Consider the following 20,135-nt stretch of genomic DNA (forward strand, 5'->3'; position numbering starts at 1 on the left):
GAGGGATGAGGACAAAAACCTGCACTCCTTGAACTATGAGATCAACCTCCAAGACACACATGTCCAGTGGTAAAGATTAAAAGTCTGACTGGCTAAGGATGCTCAAGCACAGCCTCTCACTAATAAGTGGCTTCGCTGACCTAGGGGCAGCCTCTGGGTAGCCATGTGAAAAGATGAAAACAAGAAGACAATCTGAGCAGGACCATCAGAGACTGCAGCCTGCAGGGAAGAGCTGTGCAGACAGTCACTGAGCAAGTGAGTAAACTACATCATCAACCCTTGGCGGAGAGGAGTCAAGGATCCAGAGTTGCCGCAATTTACTATCCAGCACGCCCAGTTGTCAACCAAAAATTGCAAGGTTTGCAGAGAAACAGGGAAGCATGACCCATACATGAGGGAAAAAGCAGATGATAGAAGCCGCTTCTGAAGGGCCCAGTTGTTGGACTTAGCAGACAGAGATTTTAAAACAGCCATTATAAATACGTTCAAAGAGCAGAGGGAACCATGTCTCCAGACTACAGTGTGTAGATGACAGAGTCTAATCAAAAGGAGGATATCAGTAAAAAGACACAAACTGGAAAGAACCAAATGGAAACTCTGGAGTTGGAAAGTATAATAACTGATATGAAAAATTCACTAGATAGGCTCAACAGTAGATTTGAGCTGGAAGAAGAAAGAATCCATGGACTTGGATCTAGAATAATGGAGCTAGTGCAGCCCGAAGGAGAGACAGAATGAAAAGTGCTCACTTTGACAGCACTTACACCAAAATTGGAACATACAGAGAGTAGCATAGCCCCTGTGCACATGACATGCAGATTTGGGAAGCATTGCACATTTGTAAGCCCTTTGTCAAACTTAAAACTCTTCCCCAAGAAAAGAGGATTGTGATTTCAATAGGATGTTAAAACTTAATCTCAAATTGATGACTGCAGAGTATTTTAGCAATTAAAAAAATGCTTGTGAAGACTTTTTAATAACTTAGTCTTTATGACGAATTAAAACATACCATGATTATCTCTGCACTATTATGGAAATCTCACAAATGACAAATAAATATTCTAAGGGGAGAAAAGAACGAAGAACCTCAGAAATGTGGAACACCATTAAGTGCACCAATACACATGTAATGGGAGCGCCAGAAGGGCAGGGGAGTGGGGGAGGGAACAGAAAAGATATTTGGAGTAATAATGGCTGAAGATGGCTCAAATTGGACTGGAAAACTTTACACATCCAAGAAACTCTATGAACTTGTAGTAGGATAAACCTAAAAAGACCCGTACCCAAATGCGTCATAGTCAAAATGTTGAAAGCCAAAGATAAAGTCTTGAAAGCAGCAAGTGAAAAGTGACTCCTCGTGTAACAAGGGACTTCTCGTTAGAAACAGTGGAAGACTAGAAGGCAGTGGGACAATATTCAGAATTCTGGAAGAAACAAATAACTTACATCCCACTTTCTTTTTGACCTCTAAATCCTGAGGTTAAGTCAGTAGGATTGAACATTAATTTTTCTACTTTAGGCAACTCAGCTCCTCATTTTTGTAAAATCCAAAGGCCACCACTGTTCATCTTCATTTTGAAGTATTCTAGCTTTTCACTTGTTTGATCCAGACCTAATTATAAGCCACAGAACCCTACTCTTTGTGTAAAATTTTCTTTTTCCAGTCAACCATGAGAAATGAGTTTGTACTATATAAATGTCTTATAGCTGCAACATGTTAAATAATGTCACACATACGGAAATGTTAAGACAATATATTTAAGGTAGATAGGACATTCCTCTGGGTACCACCTGCTGCATACTGCTCCTGAACAGACTAAAACCATATGGGCATCAGGCGAGCAGTCAGGGATATTTCCTGGTGTTCTTGGGTATAAAATATCGTATTGCAAGAAGAATTGAACATAGTAATAATTGTATGTGATTTCAATGTATTTTTTTCTCCATAGATCTGATGAAGTAAATTTTAGAAAAGTTATTGCTAGCAACATTTTGGTGATAATTTTCAAGGAATACCTATGAATATCTTTGAATATTAGTGTTTGATAAAACATAATTTGAAATGTTTTAAATGGAAGTAGATTTCTACGGTGGATCTACAGTGGGTTTCTAGTGAAGGAGGAGGAAATTCTGGTCTCTGTACTGAATCAAAAACTGTCTCCTAAAAGAGCAAATGTGGATCCTTTTTTGTAGAGTCTGCCTTCTCGTGCAAGATGCCCTTGGACTCTTCAGTGAGGTGCACTCGGAGGGCGCCGTCCTGAAGGACAGGGAGTTGGAGGGCAAGTCCTGCAGGCTGGCGGGAATGAAGGTTCTGCAAAAGGTCACCAGAGGAAGGTGAGGACACCACAGTAGCATCCAGTTTGCTACAGTAACATCTGTAATTTCATTTTTAAAGACAATAAACTAGGATCCTAGAGTCTGCCTCTAAGACAAGGCCACGAGTTGGGTGGAGCCCATAAAGTACTTACGGAAGAAAAATTATCATTGACAACAAAAATAATTATGCAGGTTTAGTGATTCACAATTTTATTAAAATTAGGATTAAAAATGTCATATATATGTATTTTAATTCTAAAGTTTTTTCTTTATTTTTCCTTATCTGTACTAATAAGGCAGCTTTGCATGAGTCAGTTATGTAAGTGAAAATATAACTGAGTGAAAAGTCATTTTATAAGTGTTAAGCAAAACTCTTAATTTGTCACGTTTTTTGCTTTCCATAGCAAGAAAGCTTGTTTTCTGTCACGTTTCGTGGCTCCTCGCGCTAGATGTTTTGGGTGGCGGTGGTACATAGATCTGGCCCCAGCGTGGGTTGTTCCATTCCAGTGAGCATCTTAATCTATGAATTAGGGAGCAGAAGAAACCTTTTCGGTGGAACGATCCAGTCATATAGAGAATTAGTGTAAACGGTGAATTTGGGTTTCTCTCATCATAGCCGCTTTCCTCAAGCAGTGTGTAATTTTAGCTGTCTTAATGCTACTGTCTTACTTAGAGCAACGTCTGAGCTTGTAACAGTGCGGGTGGGAGGAGCCGTTGGGAGGCGCCTTGGGAGGAGCCTTGGGAGGCGCCTGTTGGGAGGAGCCCTTGGGAGGCTCTGTTGGGAGGCGCCGTTGGGCGGGCGCCGTTGGGCGTATGCGCTGCTCCTAGTCCAGTGGTCTGCATACCGGCCCTTCCGGCCGTGCTCCGTCCAAACTGACTGGCAGCCCGCTTTCCCCGGCCCCGCCCTGTGCCGCATGTGTCTCTCACGTGCCGCTGAGTGGCGGCTCCACCCAGGACCCTGTTTTCCTGAAGGACAGGCCCCTGTGAGCCCTGCATTGAATTGATTCATGTACACTCGGCTCGTAACAAATGCTTCGTTTTGCTTACAGGGAGGCTGTGTTACAGTGTAATTGCCTTATGGATTAGGGAGGGAGCTGCCCAGATATTTGGAAAGCTTAAGTGGGTCACATGAACCTTATCGTTTCGAAGGCTGAACCCCATGTAGTCCTCAGTTTCAGAATCACAGGCATCTGGAAAGACCGTGTGTAGTGGTGGTAAGTGAGGTGCTGCTGTGGCGTTGGCCTGACGGCGTTAACCCCACCGGGGCCGTGTAGACCTCCCTGACATACATTCGGCACCAGCCTCGCACCTGAGCACGCCGGGGTACTGGGGCTCCCCATCTCGGGCGCCTCAGTGGAGCCCCTCCAGCTGGCAGGTGTCCTGGTGTCCTGCAGGCCAGAGGAGTCCACTCCTGGGGACGTACTTCCTGCTGGCGACTGGGGGACCCAACTCCAGGGAAATACTCCTGGGGACTGACAGAGCCAGGAGGGGTCCAGGGGCTTTGCTCTAAAAAGTACATGCTTTGCTACCATGATGCTATACAGCCATATGTGTACCTAATGTTTAATCTGGTTTTTGTGGGTTACACTGGAAGCCTTGCTACTATCTACAACATTGCCACAGGAAATGTTTTTTCCACGGGAAATGCACTGACTATTCTGAATAATTCATTTACAAACTTTTGGAACCCATCCATTTTTAAGTTGGACTAAAATTTGACTAAGTATTGGATACTTTTTTAGGTTGGAATTAATTTCTTTATCCTATGTGTTTAACTTTATTTTAGCATGCAACTATCCAAATAAATATTAAGATTGTCTTTTTGTTCTTTTGGAAGCTGTATTTCTTCAAAACAAATTATTAAATAGTTTTGGAATGCTGAATGTTATAATTGCCTATTAGTGACATCATCCACTGTCAGTCATCCATCCACGGCCCAGTAAACACAAATTGTCTCTTTTCTTCCCCCCCAATTATTGTGTTTCATAGCAACTCTCATAAACCTTAACAAAATATATTTCTGATAAACCTCAATGAAATACACTTAGTTCCCAGAATTCAAGCTAAAATGATTAATTATAATTATATAATTCCAATATCTAATATAGAAAATTATTTTTTGCCATTTGGAAGATAGTTTTACGTTTGGGCTGATCGTGGAGCCTTTGAAATCTTAACTCCCCGGTCTCATCTGGTCCACAGTCACAGTGACGGAAGTCACTGCTCCCTGTGGCGCTTTGGGTGGACTGGCAGCCTTGGGGCTGGGCCTGTGCAGGGCGTCCCACCCTGTTCACCTGCCGCCTTGGGAAGAGTTGCAGGAAAACAGCTGTCATGTCTGTCGCATTTCTCTGACCGCTTTTTGGAGTTGTGTGTCCATACTGACTCGTTAGGGTGAGAAGAGTCAGAAAAATACCCTGGATGTAAAGGAAAAGACCATTTTAAAACAACACTGCTGAGGCATGTGCCTCTCCCTGGCTCTCTGCGTCCCTGGAGGACTCCAGGCTGTTTGTCCAGGGGCTGAGGCGTGTCCCCTGACCTTTGTCCTCCCAGGTGGCCTCTGCAACAGTTTAGAGGTCAGACAGGCTGAAAACTCACTTTACTTTTGTGTCTTAGTTCTGTGTATGAGCTTTATCTTTTTATTGCTGATTATTATGTGCTCTTTTTTTTTATGTGATAGGGTAATACTGGGGGAAAAAAGATTTTCTGCAACATCTTAATCCTATAAGTATGGAAAATATTGTTAGCATATTTTTGGCGGGGGAGAGGAACCTCTTTCAATTCAAAGTCCTGCTAATACTTATGTTCCTACTTGTTAAAACAAAAGCCACTAATCTGTCTAAAATACACTATTAATGTATAAGTGACTATTTTATTTAGATCTCTTTAAGAGTAACGTACTGGAGAAGACTGTTGCAGAGCATGTAGTCAGCACTCACCGTATACAGAGGGGTCTATCTGAGTGCTGAGAATGACAGGGAAGCAACTAACAAGATCTTTGACCATGAATTGCCTCCTTTTGAACTGGAGACTAGACCTGCCCAGGGATCCTGGGCGGTTGTTGCTTTAAGTGATGGGGCCTTAAATGGCTGGTCTTTTCCTCAAATTGGTAAGATGTTATCTGTGAAGACATAAAAGTAGGATTAGGAGAAAGTATAATTCAGTCATCTGTTCGTTAAATATTTAGGACCTCTTTGTGCTATGCCCCTGGCTGGTTGCTGCTGTGCTAGAGTTTTGGGATTTATCTGAAACCACAATATACTGAAATAAAAAGTCAGCTAGACAAAGCCTTAAATCCTATTATTAGGGATTCTGCATTGATCCAAGAGAAAACTAGGGCCCCTAGGAGTTTTTGAGAGAAGAAGAGGTAATAAAAATGAAAATAGAGTTAAGATTATTCTACTCTTGTACTTTTAATAGATTTGAAATAGAAGGGGGGATTGGGCAGGGGTGCAGATTTGGAAACTTCTGCAGCAGTTGAGGGCAGGAGAAGGAAGAACGCATCACCACTGATTTTTAACTTCCAGTAGCTTCGGGGGCCGGGGGGGGGGGTGCGTGGCGCTCTCCTGGGAGCTGTGGTGATGCCAGGAGTGTAAAATAGCCCCTTTCTCCCAGAGCTCATGGACCAGCAGGAGAGCCAGGAGGAGGTCTCGAAAGACACCAACCGGCGAGTGCCAGTTACAGAGCAGCCACTTTGCCCGGCTCAGAGGGCGGGTTCAGATTTGGGAACCCTGGAGAGAACGGGAGGGGCCTGGGGCTGAGGACAGGAGGGCGGGAGGACACGCCCCCTGATCTAGCCGTCCACTCACCCCCTGGAGCGGGTCCATCTGGTCAGCTTTGAGGATAGAGTGAGGGGTTGGGCACGTCGAGGGGGGTGTATTTCAGAGAATGGTCCGATTAATAGTTACTGTTTAAATGCCAGCTTTTGTTTTAAAGGTAACAGATTAAGTACTGATAAACTTTAAGTTAGAAGCCAGGCTTAGTTAGCATGATCACAAACTAACCCCATGGTCAGGAAACAGAAGGCCGTCGAAGCCCCCATGCTGCTCCGCAGCCCCCATGCTGCTCCCCATGCTGCTCAACAGCCCTTAGGGCTGTTGGTCTGGCCCGGGGTTGGGGGGGGCGGGGGGGGACAGAGCACTCTCCCGTTCTCCGGGTGGCGCCTTTGTCCCTTGCAGCCGCTGCTTTGGGTCCAGTGCTCAGGGCTGTGTGGGATTCTCAGGACCTGTGTCCCACCAGAGGGGTATATTGTCATGTAAACTTGAGTGACATTTTAGCAATAATACACAAGCGTTAACAGTGGTCTGAGGAGCCCTGGGATGGCTCCCCCAGCTGGCCTGTGCTGTGTCCCAGCTGCTCAGCTCTGAGTCCCAGCGGTTTCTTGACATGCAGACCTGGTCTTGCCCCTCTGCATGGTGTAGACCGTTGTGGATTAGGACGCCTCGTGGCCAGTGTCTGAGGCTGGCCTTCCCATCATAACGCTCTGTTTCTCGCTCACCATTGTGTTTCCTGTATGTGGCTCAATTCCTGGCACTCGAGAGGCTCATAATAAGTATTTGTGGAATGCACATTCGTTGTCTGCTTGGGTTCATCTTAGATTCTCCTCAACGAGATTTGAATGTGTACACTTGTACTTTCTGAGCAGTAATTATTGGTGCTCAATTTTAGTGGGAAGAATAGAGACTAAGTTGGTCCCAAGACCAGTGTCCAGTGCAGGGTGAGGACCACGCCTTTTGTGCACCTTGGACTCAAGACCCTGGGTCCTCCTCACTAATAAGTCTAGTGGGTAACGCCTGAGGTTGTTGTGAAAGCACTTTATCCAGGATGGGATCCCATCTTATGGAGGAGGGCCTGGATCAGGTGAGGGTGACTGGTCAGAGGTCAGGCTCCACTGTGACTTTGGGCACCAGGGCGTTGGTCTCCTGGGAGACCCTGTGTGACCCACGTACATGGAGGTGCAGCAGAGGGAGTTTTTAGGGATCGTCCAGCACAAGTCGATGCGTGTGGGTTAGGGTCGTTGTGGAGGGATCATCTCAGTTGCTCCTTTAACAGGAAATAAGCAGTGGTGAGAGCTCTCCTGGGGAAAGAAACTTCAGTGGCAATTTCCTTCCTTTGATTTCCCCTCTTCAGAAAGGCTGCCTCTTAAAGAGACAGAATTCCCTTGGGGTTTGAGGTCCAGAATCTTTTTGCTCATTGCTGTGGTTGGAAATCCTCTTTTAAGGGGACATACTTAAGAATTCTTTCATCATTTTGAAAAATAAAATTGTTGCCGGTAGGTTCACCACCCAAGTTAATGGCAGGAGAGTAAAATGTCACCGAAAGAGAATGTACTAAATCCTGAAACCAGTGATGCTCAAAGAACTGCCCGAAAAGAACGAAGCACTGACCCGTGTGAAACATGGTGCTGAGTGAAAGAAGCCCACACAAAAGGCCACACATTGTAGGATCCCGTTTATATGAAACGAACAGAACAGACAAGCCCATGGTGACAGGACGCAGGTTGGTGGTGGCCAGGAGGAGGGGAGCAGGGAGTGACCGCTGACGGGCACAGGGTCTGATGGGGTGATGGCGACATTCTGGGGCTAGACAGCACTGTGCATGTGCTAAATGCCGCTGAACTGTGCACTTCAAAATGGTTAATTTTATGTTGAGTGAATTTCACCTCAGTCCTTAAAGGGGGCGGGGATGAACTGACTGCCTAAAAAGTGTTTACACTGAGTTATAAAAACAACTACAAATGTTTCATAAGTCCAGTTGGAGAAGAACTGTTTCTAAATGAAACATCTGGGCATAATTTCACATATCTCAAAAAGACCCAACTAGGGAATAGGGGCTCAGAAAGCAAATGCCGATTATTTAACCTTCACCATAAGGGTTATTTTGGGGAAATTAGGATATATGTTTAGTAAAATGGGCACCCCTCTAAATCAGTCATTACCTTTATTGTTCAAGGAACAATCCTTAAGGAAACTATTGTATATCTATCTACCTAATCAGTGATAGAGACATTGACAAAGGGGAAAACCAGCAGATTACAAAAGGCCTGACACACCCACCAGGTTGATCACAGGAAGAGGAGGGAAGAGAACCGCAGACCTCCTGAAAGACACCTTTGAGCTGTGTAGGCCAAGCGTTAACTGTTGTCAAGATTACTGATCTAATAGTGTTTCAAAAACTATCCAGTAAAAATAAATTCACCCTTCCCTCAGTTAGGTAAAGAAGTTCTGCTCTGACTGGTCCTTGCATGTCTCTCTCCATCAGTCATTCGTTAACACAGCACCTGGGTGTGGACGCAGGGATGAACTCACAGTTCAGTCTGACTTTCCAGTGGGGAAGCACTGACAGTCTAAGAAGATTTTTGCTGGAGTGGGTGGGGCTTCGCCGAGAAGACCTTCAGGGTGTGACTTGTAGGTTCATCTGGTTGCTAGGCAGACACCCATGGAAGAGCACGATCCCACCCATAAGTTCATTCCTGTTATCTTTTGACCAAAAATAGACTGTCATGCTGGAGCCAAGTGTTATCTAGCCTGGTGTCCTCATGTCCTCCGTAGCAGTTAATAGAGCATTCAGTAAATACCTGACTAAGAAATCAAGTCTGAACCAAAGCAAACTGTGCCAGTAGTTCTTGGCCACATAAGAATTCTTTCAGTAGCAATCTCAGAAGTGGCTCAGGGCCACCCCCTTGCTCCACCACCTTCCCCCAGTGACTGGGGGACAGAGTAGAAGCCAGTTCACTTGGGGTGATTTGGCTGTGTCGGCCTGGCTGACGCGAGGGGACTTGCTGTTCAGAAGCAAACCCAAAGCTTCTGGAGGGAGCGTCGCTGGTCACTGAACGGAGGCATCAGAGGGGAAGTTGGGGGCCTTGGAACCACTGCCCCTGAGTCGCATCTTGACCCTCAGTGGTCAGCAGGACGAGTAGCTCTGCCTCCCCCCGGGGTTGGGTGGTTTGATGAGCTCACACGCGGAAGCGGCCCTGCACACCCTAAAACATGCAGAAGTAGTGGTTCTTCCCTCCCTCCTCCTCCTCTGTTTCTCTTTTCTAATTAACTGAAAAGTAAAACTCTGGCCAACATTGATGTAAGTCTTTCTTGTCTTGTTTTTACAAATAAAACAGGAAGAGAAAGGTGAGTAACTTAGAAGAACTATAACTAGAAGTTGGGAGTGTTCCATTTTTTTCCAGGAAAGACAATAAATCCAGTTGGAAATTGCTGGCCTTGTCAATTATCTGATAATAATGGGAGAGAATGGGTAATGAAGCCAGTGGAGTTAAAAAGTACAGAGAGATTTAGTTAAAACAGGGATCAAAGAAACCAGAAGGAAGATCTGCTGATACACGAACATAAAAGCAACTGCTCCCTGTCCCTCCAGGTTAGTAATTTATCTGGTGAATTCACCTGGCAGCACAGTAAGCCTGGAATTCAGCAAATGGGCAGGAATTTTTTTTTTTTTTTTTTTGCTTTTTCATTCATTCCTTCTCTTACAAATCTCAATACTCCCCCTCTCCCTGCACTGTTCTCACAAAAATCATAATTACCTACCAGTAGGGGACCAGTAGTTTTAAAACTTCTGAACTTAAAAAAAATAGAATCCAAAGAGGAAGCTCCGTGTTAATAACAAACCAATGTGGAGCTATTCTGTTCAAAATTGGGAGGTGGTGTGTCGGGCCACCCAGCCCCCAGCCAGCTCCTAGGGCCACGTGATTGGAAAGTAAGCATTGAGGACTGATTGCAGCTCTGAACATTGCACACATCAGTAAGGTTCTTTCTCTCCCTCTCTCAGGGTAACAGCCTGTGGCAGTAGCTGTTATTGTGAGGGCCCTGGGTCATGTGATTCAGAAGCTAAGTGGGGTGTTCCTTGTTAATCTCACATATGAAGTGCAAATACTTAATTATGCTTCATTAAGTGCCTTCTCAAATTTGCAGAATCTTATGCATTTTTATCATAGGTAGAATACTCTTAAATCTTTATAAGTTTGCCAGTGAAATGCCTGTCTTTTCATGTGGGACACGGAAGAGGAAAGAAAAGAAGTTTCACTGTCACTGTAGCCCCTCTTTCCTTTCCTTCAACTCTCCAACTAGATGGCAGATTAGGTGGTGGCATCGTTCACTATAGTTCACTACAGGCATCACCCGTGATGCCACCGCCAAATTCAGGACAAAATAAATTAGTCTTTATTGAAAAACAAATTATTGTGTTGTTAAATAAAGACCCTCAAGCTCCTGAAACTAAGTAATAACTTGGCTGCACGTCTGTGAGGTGGGCCTGGAGCCCGGTCCATCAGAGTCCAGCGCCTGCATCTTTGGTGCTACAGCCTACACGTAATTACTTACAGTTTTAGGGGAATTCATTTCTGTAAATTTCCCATTTGCTTTATAGTCATAATCCCCGGCCCTCAAGTCAGAAATCTGACCATTTCTTGTCAGGGGTGTTGATGTTAGATTCTTGGTGTTTTCCATTGTTTTTGTTAAACAACAGCAGTGAGCCGTCTGTGCTGGAATTATCTTGAGTGGCCAGGAGGAGCATCAGATCCGTAGGAAATAATGACACTGGGGGCCTCAGGTCCAGTTCGGCATTTTTCTTTTCTGTTTACTTAGACACTTATTAATGAAAATACGACTTTTAAGAAAGATCATTTTCATTACTGTTTTTTTTTAAAGCAAGAGAATTTGCTCCTCTCCCTAGAATCACTGACAGTGGAGAGGATGGTCCCGAAGGCCCCTGGACCTGGACCGGGACTGCGTGTTGTGAGCAGCCTCAGATCAGGCACTTCAGCATTATGTGCAAGGGAGGTAGTAGGACAGCCGCTGCTTTCACTGGTTGCTGCTGTAAAAATAAGTCACACGAAGAGTAAAGGGAATTTAATACTCCCCTCTCCACTGGTGTTCACTCCACATCTTTCTCATGAACGTAGGCATGTCTGTAAACAAGGAAGAATGGTTGCTTTTCCCTTTGGTATCTTTAAGGGTGTCCCCTTCCAGTTTCTGCCTCTTCGCAGCAACAGACGTCAGTGTGTGCGCTCCTGTCTCCTTCTTTACGGTTCTTTATGGGGAAACACGACAGACGTATGGGCGATCCCCAGTTGCAGAGTGCAGTGAACGACTGGTAGGGCCACCCATGAAGCCACCACCAAATTCAAGGAACAAAATGTGCTGGGTGTCCAGGCATCACCCCCAGCGTGCTCCTCCTGGTGACGCCCCGTCCCCCCAAGATCACTGCAGTCCTCTGGTTTCCTCCGTGGTTTTCTTTATAGTGTTCCCAATGGGAACAGCAGGCTGTCTTTGGAAGAGTGCATGAAGGGAGGCTGCTTCACATGTGAGCTCATGGTAATAGAACAGACTGAGAAGACAGGTTTGTCTCAGGTATCAGAGCGCACTGGTGATAGCGTTTGGTCGAAAGTATACGCATCTATCAGAAAACCTGGGCTGACAGATTTTATGTGGAATGTGGCTGTTCCTGCTTCCACACTGGTGAGTAGATCATGTGACACTTTTGAAATGATAAGGACCACCTGGGAATGAGACCAGCCTAAGAACTGTCTGCAGTTCCAGATAGCAGCATGCAGCAAGAATTCCTTCCTTCCCTTGTAGCTGAGTGTGTGTGTGTGTGTGTGTGTGTGTGTGTGTGTGTGTGTGTGTGATTTCCTGCCGAGGTAGAACAGAAATGTGCAGAGTACTTGTTTTATGGGCTTCCCTGGTGGCGCAGTGGTTGAGAGTCCGCCTGCCGATGCAGGGGACATGGGTTCGTGCCCCAGTCCGGGAAGATCCCACATGCCGCGGAGCGGCTGGGCCCGTGAGCCATGGCTGCTGAGCCTGCGCGTCCGGAGCCTGTGCTCCGCAACGGGAGAGGCCACAACGGTGAGAGGCCCACGTACCTCAAAAAAAAAAAGAACTTGTTTTATAATACAAAGTTGCACTAGTTAATATTTTTATATCCTAGATCTTGAGGAAAGAATCTAGATTAGGAAAGATATTTTTTAATATTACTAGCAGATAGCCTACAAAATGTGAGGCCTTCCAAAGTTACAAATTTATCTTTCATAGTTATATAAGTTAAGCAGTGGTTCAAAGAAATAGTGCAGAAGGCTTAATTTCAGGTGTGTGTCTTTAATTTCCTTTCTTCAGTTTCTCTATCTGTTGAATAAAATTTGAAAAATATTGTCCTGAAATTCATTGAACTAGCCTTGGAAAATGTTTAGTAATTCCCCACATCTATAAGGTATTTGTGGGATATTCTTAGCAGAGAGTGGTCTCTGAGGTCAGAATGCCTGACCGACATGATGCCATCACTGTCTAATTCAGGAACAGTGTCATCACCCCCAAAAGAAACGCCTTCCCCACGAGCAGTCACTCCCCACCCTCCAGCCCCTGGCAACCACTAATCTGCACTCTGTCTCTGTGAATTTGCATATACTGAACACTTCGTATAAAGGAATCATCCTGGCTTCTTCCACTGCGCATCATGTTTTCGAGGTTCATCCATGTTGTATCGTGTGTCAGTACTTCACTCCTTTTTATGGCTGCCTGATACTCTGTTGTATGGATGTACCAGACTTATGTATCCGTTCATCAGTTGATGCACATTTGGGTTGCTTCCATGTTACTTTCTGGCTGTCATGAATAGTAATACTGCTATGAACATTCACGATGCACATATGGACATAAGTCTTCGGTTCTCTTGGGTAGATAGCTAGAAGTGGGATTGCTGGGTCGATGCCAAAGTGTTTTCCAAAGTGACTGCCCCATTTTCCTGTCTCACCAGCATAATGATGTAGTTTAGTCGCTGATTATCTAACCTCCTCAGGATCTCAAGGTTGCCATGGCTCCCATCAGTTTGCTCATGATCTCCTGGGCCATCTGGTAGTGTCTGCTCTGGCAGCCAAACCTCTGAAGGAAATGCATTTCAGTATCAAGGCAAAAGTTTGTTTAGTTGATTCGAGGTTGTCTCGTGTGTGTATGAGGGTGACATAAAAGGACGTAAGGTGACACAAGCTACCTTCTGGAAGACAGTCGAGGGCACAGAGGGAGACGGAGGGAGGGAGGTAGATGGTAGAGAGTGGATCTTGAGTGGCGCACTTCCGGGCTTCATGGTCTCCAGGACCCCTTAATACTCGTCAAAATTACTGAGACCCCCAAGGAGATTTTTTAAATGTGGTTATATTGATCAATAACTACTGTATTAGAAAATAAAATGGAAAAAATTAAATATTTATTAGTTCACCTAAAAATCCTAAAAATAAACCCATTAAATAATAACAAATAGAATTTTTATGAAAAATATTTTCTAAACCAAGACAACCTTAGTGAGAAGAGTAGCCTTATTTTATGTTCTCTGCAGATCTCTTTAATGTCTGGACTAACAGAAAACGATGGATTGTCATCTCTGCTCTGCATTCAGTCAGTCCTGTATTGTACATAGTGTAGCCTCTAGAAAACTCCACTGTACACTCACGAGAGAAGGGGAAATAAGGTCTCAGGACATAGTTCTGGCCTTGCGGGTCCCTTGAAAGGGTCTTACAGACCCAGGGGTCTCCAGACCCCACTTTCAGAATCCCTGGTCTGAAATATTCCATCTCCAGGTAATCTGTCTTATTAGAAAGCCATGAGTACTACATAACAGTAGGTACAGAGAAATTAGCAACTGCACGGAAAAATTTTAGGAACATTTTACAACCAATATAAATGCTTCGTTTAAAAAAAATATTCTGAGATCTCTGAGGATGAATTAACTCAGTGAACAGGTTGCGTCCCATCTTGAGGGTGACGTCACCATTGTGGTTTAAATCTTCTGCAGCAAATTCCACCCCACCCACACCCAAAAGAAAGTGATTCAGGCAGTCTTAGATTATCCGGTGAAGATTTGGGAGTAGTTAGATGAGGCAGTATCAGATGGAAAAATAACTCTAAAATAACATAGAAAACAGGCCTGGTGAGCAGGCGTGTCGGGGAACAACCTGGTGAGCTCAGGGAGAGCTCTCCGCCGTGCTTCCTCCCCATGGGCTGCAGCCGGGGACCTGCTTCCAGGTGACACTGGCCGTCGCCCTCGGTACAGGGAGGCTGCGCCAGTCTGTAAAATCAGTGTGAAATATGTACATTCAGCATCCTTTCGGGTAGTGGTGAGGCCAGAGCCCCTGCTCCTTCCCCGTCTATCTCTGATGTTCCTAAAACTCCTCTTGCTGTCGTCCTCAGGCACACTCTGTTCTCGTGGCCTCTTCTTTGCGCCAGGCAGCCCTGCCGTGGCTGCCCCAGGACTAGCCCCGGTCCTCTTCCTCTTGTCAGAGCAGCCGAGAGCGTCGGGTTAAGGGTTAGAGGCTGCCTTTCTCAGCCAGAAATTCAGCAGTTGATGTGGGGTCTCGGCTTGATCGTTTTCCCTGGAGGGCAAACCTGGGCTCTCGTCCGTCCAGGAGAGACACCTGCATGTGGGCATCATTTCAGACTCTTACGCTGAATTTGTGAGACTTTTTTCGGAGATGGCCTCAAGTCGGTCTCCTCCCTTTGTGACTCATTTGTGTATTTTCTACTTAGATTTTTACAGCTTCCAGAATATCCCACAAACAACAAAATGCAGGCAACAGAATGGGTTTTCTCATTCTAAGAAATCAGTAACTTTGCTCCAGGTAAGTATCTCTATCTGTGTACTAACACTTAATAATCTTTGCAGCACTTTTTTCTCTCTTAGGGAGCTGGTAATTATTAAAACAACAAATCAGGGCTTCCCTGGTGGCGCAGTGGTTGAGAGTCCGCCTGCCGATGCGGGGGACACGGGTTCGTGCCCCGGTCCGGGAAGATCCCACATGCCGCGGAGCGGCTGGACCCGTGAGCCATGGCCGCTGGGCCTGCGCATCCGGAGCCTGTGCTCCGCAGCGGGAGGGGCCGCAGCAGTGAGAGGCCCGCGTACCACAAAAAACAACAAAATAGAAAATGTTTTTGAAGTTAACTACAGTGCTCTGTATTTGTAATTTTTTTACTTGCAAATGAGTTGGAAAATGTTGTCTTGTTTTGTTTTAATCAATACCGCAAGGCCTTTGCGCATGAACAAGGTATTCAGCCAGCCAGGCTTGTGTCCCAGCCTGTAGAAGGCATGTGTCCCAGACGGCTGGCTGTTTCTAGCTACCTCGTGCTGCTGCACCCTCCCAGAAGGCCTGCGCTGCTCCCACCCGCCTAAGCCGCTGCAGGTTTAGAAGTGGGAGCATCAGAGTCCTGCAGGGAGCACAGCGGGGCCAGGAGGTTTCAGGACTCACCTGCAGTGCAGATGAAGGCGTCTGCTCTGCGCCCCATCAGGCTCCAGGCCCCCCAGAGTGAACACCCAGCTCCAGAAGCACGGGGAGTGGGAGCCCCGAGGCCTGGCCCTGAGGAGCAGTATTCCCGCTGACCTGCCACCTCTGCTGCGGTCCCAAGTCTCAAGCAGTCCGGTTAGATTCAAAGAGTGTGGTGCGGCCAGCCTCCTCCGGCTCTCCTGGGGGGTCTCCCCAAGTGAAGATGTGCGAGAAGGCACCTCTTAACACTTGCAGCAGCTGGTCACACTCAGAGGCGGCCTTTGCCTTGGAGAGAGTGGAAGAGCTGAGCCCGCCCTAGAGGAGGCCCTGGGTCCTGGACCACAGGGACTGTCTGGGGGAGTGTGCTCGGCTCCCTCCAGGGCACTCCAGTCACCAGCCGCGTTTGCCTTCGCAAAGGTCACTTTTCAAGTTTACCCACCTTTCCCACTAGGAAAGTTCATCTTTAGGTAATTTTTCTAAAAGTCTAAGATTTAGTGAAGGCAGCTGCAGTAAAAGCCTGTTGGCAGATAGATTATGACCTGTTTCTTGAGGAAATTAAGGTATCCTTTCTCCATTATTTGCTCACAAGGTTATATGGAAGACAAAGAGTATTTGAAATTTAGACTTTCCCAGACTTAGCAAATAGATAATAAAAGTCTGACTCTCTCTCAGTAGTATTCTACCACTTTCTGAAGTCACCAAGACGGCCAGTCCAGTTGGTAAAAGCAGGCGTTTAGCTTCAAGCAGATGTGCAGAGAATGACAAGGGGGTGTGTTTGTTTTTTCTCTGCAAGTCCACCTGGATTAGTAGTTTTTGTTGTCCTGGCCCAGCTTTTCTTTGAGTAGTTTCATCATCGGGCTGGGGGGTGGGGAGAAAGACGGAAGAAATGAGAGAAATTGGTCTGCACGTGACCTTTAAGTGTCAGCCTTTTTCTCTTCATCCAGCTTTGCCAGCGTTCTGTCGCCAGCATCACACCCTGACACTCTTCACGTGCTGTTTATCGTATTTGCTGTCCTGGATGTCCTCTCAGAGTTTTTTTCCTATATCAGTGTGTTTGAAGTTAAATGTTAGATTCTGGTAGGGTACTTTAAAAGTACTAAATAGACTAACCATCGCAATAAGGCAAGGAAAAGGAAAAAGACAGAAAGGAAGAAATAAAACTGTCTCTACTTTGGATGACATGATGGTCTATGTCGAAAATCCCAAGGAATCTACAAAAGAAGAAAAAAATTCCTAAAACTAGTAAGTCAGTTCAGCAAAGTAGCAGCATACAAGATTAACATTCACAAGTCAGTCACATTTCTATATACTGGCAATGAACCCTTGAAAACCAAAATTAAAAATACAGCATTTACAGTTGCCCAAAAAGGAGTATTTAGGTATAAATCTAACAAAACATGTCAGGACTTGTATGCTGCAAACTACAAAACACTGATTAAAGAAATCAGAGAAGATCTAAATAAATGGAAAGGTGTCAATGTGCGTGGAGTGGAAGACTCAACATTGTAAAGATGCTATAGTTCTCCCCAAAAGATGGTATAGGCTTGACGCAAAACCCATTAAAGTCTCAGCAAAAATTTTCGTAGATATATCCAGGCCTATTCTAAACTTTTTTTTTCTTTTTGAAATTTAAGGAAAAAATTTATTGAAGATCTGAAAAACAATTTCTAAAATATTGACTTTTCCAGAAAACTAGCTACACAATGCATTGTGTCTATCATGTTAAAACGTGATTAGACACAAATATAAAAACCATGAAACAAGCCACCATTCTTTGACAATCTGAGCAAAGATAAAATGCCTAAGGAACAACATGAATGACTTGCAAAGGATGGGCTCTTCACTGTAAGCACCATGAAAAAGCGGGGAGCACAAATGGATGAGTGTTTTCAGTTATACACACTGAATTGAACTTTTGGCACTAGGAATCAGAGCATTTTGTCATATAGCATTAACACATATTGTAAAAGTGCGTAGTGTCAAAGGAATAGAACCACCAGCATTCAAACGCAGCTTTGGCAGCTAAGCAGTGAAACACTCTACAGTACGTCTCTCTGTTGTCCGTCGTTGAAAACACTGGTAGCAACTTTGAAATAAAAAAAGAAAAAAAAAGAAAAGAAAAAAAGGAGCTGTAACCCCTTTTATTTTCTGTTTAAAATCAAACAGAAAACAAACATCATTTCTGTTATACACTAACGTTTCCAAAGTACGTCATTTGTACAAGAGAAGGACTGACAAAAATGTGTTTACAGAGATCCAAACATGAGGGCGTACAAGCACCTCACACAGGTTTCCACTCGTACTCAGGAGGAGCCACTTCATAATCACTGGCACTAAACAGAGTTCTTTGCCAGGTGTTCTAGGAAATCATGAAGATAATTCAGTAATAAAGCAAGGCTCTTCCCATCCAGAGGTGTGTAGGCCAGCATTGCTCCAACACGTACAAATAATCTCAGTAGATGTGGCGCTGCATGCACCTTGGACATGGCGCATCAGGGTGATCTGCAAGGATGTCAGCATACCGCGGTCTCTCATGTTTGCAGAGCAGCTGAGTGCCCAGCATTACACTGAAGTGTTCCTTGATCCCTGCCACAACTTCATTAACAGCATACTCCTTATTTTCTGTGTTTCTTCAAGATGTCTTGTAGTTTGCAGAATCCTCTAGAATGGAATCCACATTCTTCTTGTCAGGAAGATAAAAGAGCTCTTTTTGCCAGGTAATTAAGTCCCGGTCTTCAACAAGCCATGGTTTTAGTTCTTCAGGAATCTTTACTTTAACTTCAACTCTGTTCATGAATGTTTCCTCATTTTCAACAGTAGAAGCTACTCGGGCCCTTTCCTCGCGAGGAGACTGAGGTGTCTCACTCGTACTACCACCGTCTCCATTTCCAGGTGTTTTGTGTTTGTTGTTTTTTGTTTCCACGCCAACATTTTTCTGTTGCAAACCAGAAGTCTTCCTTCCGGGGCAGCCCCTCTCATCTTGCCCTCTGCGTACTGCTTCTGATCGGCTTTGCTTGGAAATGCAAAGGAACTAGAGTAGATAAAACAGCTTTGAAAACAGGATAAAGTGGGAGGAATCACACCCAATTTCAAAACTTACGATATGGCTACAAGAAACTGCGGCATTGGTGGAGGGATGACTCTCTGATCAGTGGAGAGAACTTGGGAAGCGGCCTGTGGGATTATGGCCAAATGATTCCTGACCGAGGTGCAAACAAAGCAATTTGGTGGAGGAAGGATAGTCTTCAACTAACTGGACATATATGGGCAAAAAATTAATCTCAGCCTAAATCTCATACCTCACAATAGATCTTAGGTTTAAATATAAAACATAAAACTATAAAGAAAACCTTTGGGACTTATCGAGTAAAGAGTTCTGAGATGTGACAACAAAAGCAAGACAAGCTACAGACCGTGAGAAAATATTTGCAAACCTTGTATCGTAGACTGTATAATGAAGTCTCAAAACTCAACAGTAAACACACACACACACACACACACACGCACACACAAGCAGTCCAGGTAGAAAATGGGCAAAGGACATGAAGAGACATTTCCAAAGAGGACATCACATGGCAGATAAACACATGGAAAGGTGTTCGACGTCACTGTTCTTAAGAAAAAGCACGTCAAGACCATGGTGAGATGTTACCATGCTCCTAAACAACTAAATGTGAAAAACTAAAGTGAACAACAGTGAGAGCACCGGGTGCCAGTGAGGATGTGAAGAAACCATCTCTCACATGTTGCAGGTGGGCGTGTAAGGTGGTGTGGCCCCCCAGGAGCAGAGTTGGCAGTTCCTTTAAAAACTGAACATACTTATCAGAGCAGCTGCGCTCCTGGGCATTTATCCAGAGAAACAAATATCTGCATTCACACAAAAATCTGTACCCAAGTGTTTGTAATAGCCACAAACTGGAAACAACCCAGATGTTCCTCAAAGGTGAATGGTAAACGAGCTGTGTCACGTCCACACCATGGATAGCGCTCAGCAGTAAAAAGGGACAAGCTGCTGATGCCACAGCAGCTGGATGGATCTCAGATACATTGTGCTGAATGACAAAAGCCAACTCAACATGCCATGCACCACACGACTCTGTTTATGCAAGGTTCTCAGAAGTTGTGTGGGTGTGTATGAGACTGTATGAGTGCTGGTTATTCGTTCACCGAGTCTCCAACCCCTCATGTGGGCTGGCGCTTCGGTGCCTATCCTTCAGCGAGCTGTGTGGAAAGAAGCAGGATGTTCAGGGCAGGAGCGGGTGGATGATCCCCGGAAGAGAGGCGCAGCGGGCCCCCAGCGTCCACCCAGTGTCCAGCCAGCTGCCTCTGAACCTCAACTGGCCCTGGTCGCCCAGCCCTGTCCAGTCACCCACACAAACAGCTGCTGTCAGGAGAGGGAGAGAGTGAATTTCCCTCGTGTGTCCCCCTTCGCTTACCGCTTTTGTGCTTGATTTGGACCCAGAATCTTGGTGTTGGCTGTAGGCCACGCCCTGTGGGCCACAATTCTGTTGTGTTTGGTGTGAGGGGCTGAAAGACCGTGGGAAGCTTTGAGTCTTGTTCTCCGTGATGC

The 20,135-nt window shown here is 45.3% G+C and overlaps 1 protein-coding gene and 2 pseudogenes across 13 annotated transcripts in view; 2 read left to right on the forward strand and 1 right to left on the reverse strand.

The window, feature by feature from the left end:
• Positions 1-20,135, forward strand: part of SPIDR (scaffold protein involved in DNA repair) — a 403,848-nt gene that overhangs the window by 307,910 nt on the left and 75,803 nt on the right. For all 13 annotated transcript variants that reach the window (XR_009559681.1, XR_009559679.1, XR_009559678.1 and 10 more), the window contains exon 11: positions 2,194-2,334. Coding sequence is in view for 3 of the 13 variants with exons in the window: in XM_030859801.3 (XP_030715661.1) it covers positions 2,194-2,334 (141 nt within the window). In the remaining 10 variants the exon portion in view is untranslated. The remainder of the gene's footprint in view (positions 1-2,193; positions 2,335-20,135) is intronic.
• On the forward strand, positions 742-842 carry LOC115855083 (U6 spliceosomal RNA; annotated as a pseudogene).
• On the reverse strand, positions 17,847-18,691 carry LOC115854897 (mortality factor 4-like protein 1 pseudogene; annotated as a pseudogene).

This window comes from Globicephala melas, chromosome 17 (genome assembly GCF_963455315.2).
Source record: "Globicephala melas chromosome 17, mGloMel1.2, whole genome shotgun sequence".
Taxonomy (NCBI): domain Eukaryota; kingdom Metazoa; phylum Chordata; class Mammalia; order Artiodactyla; family Delphinidae; genus Globicephala; species Globicephala melas.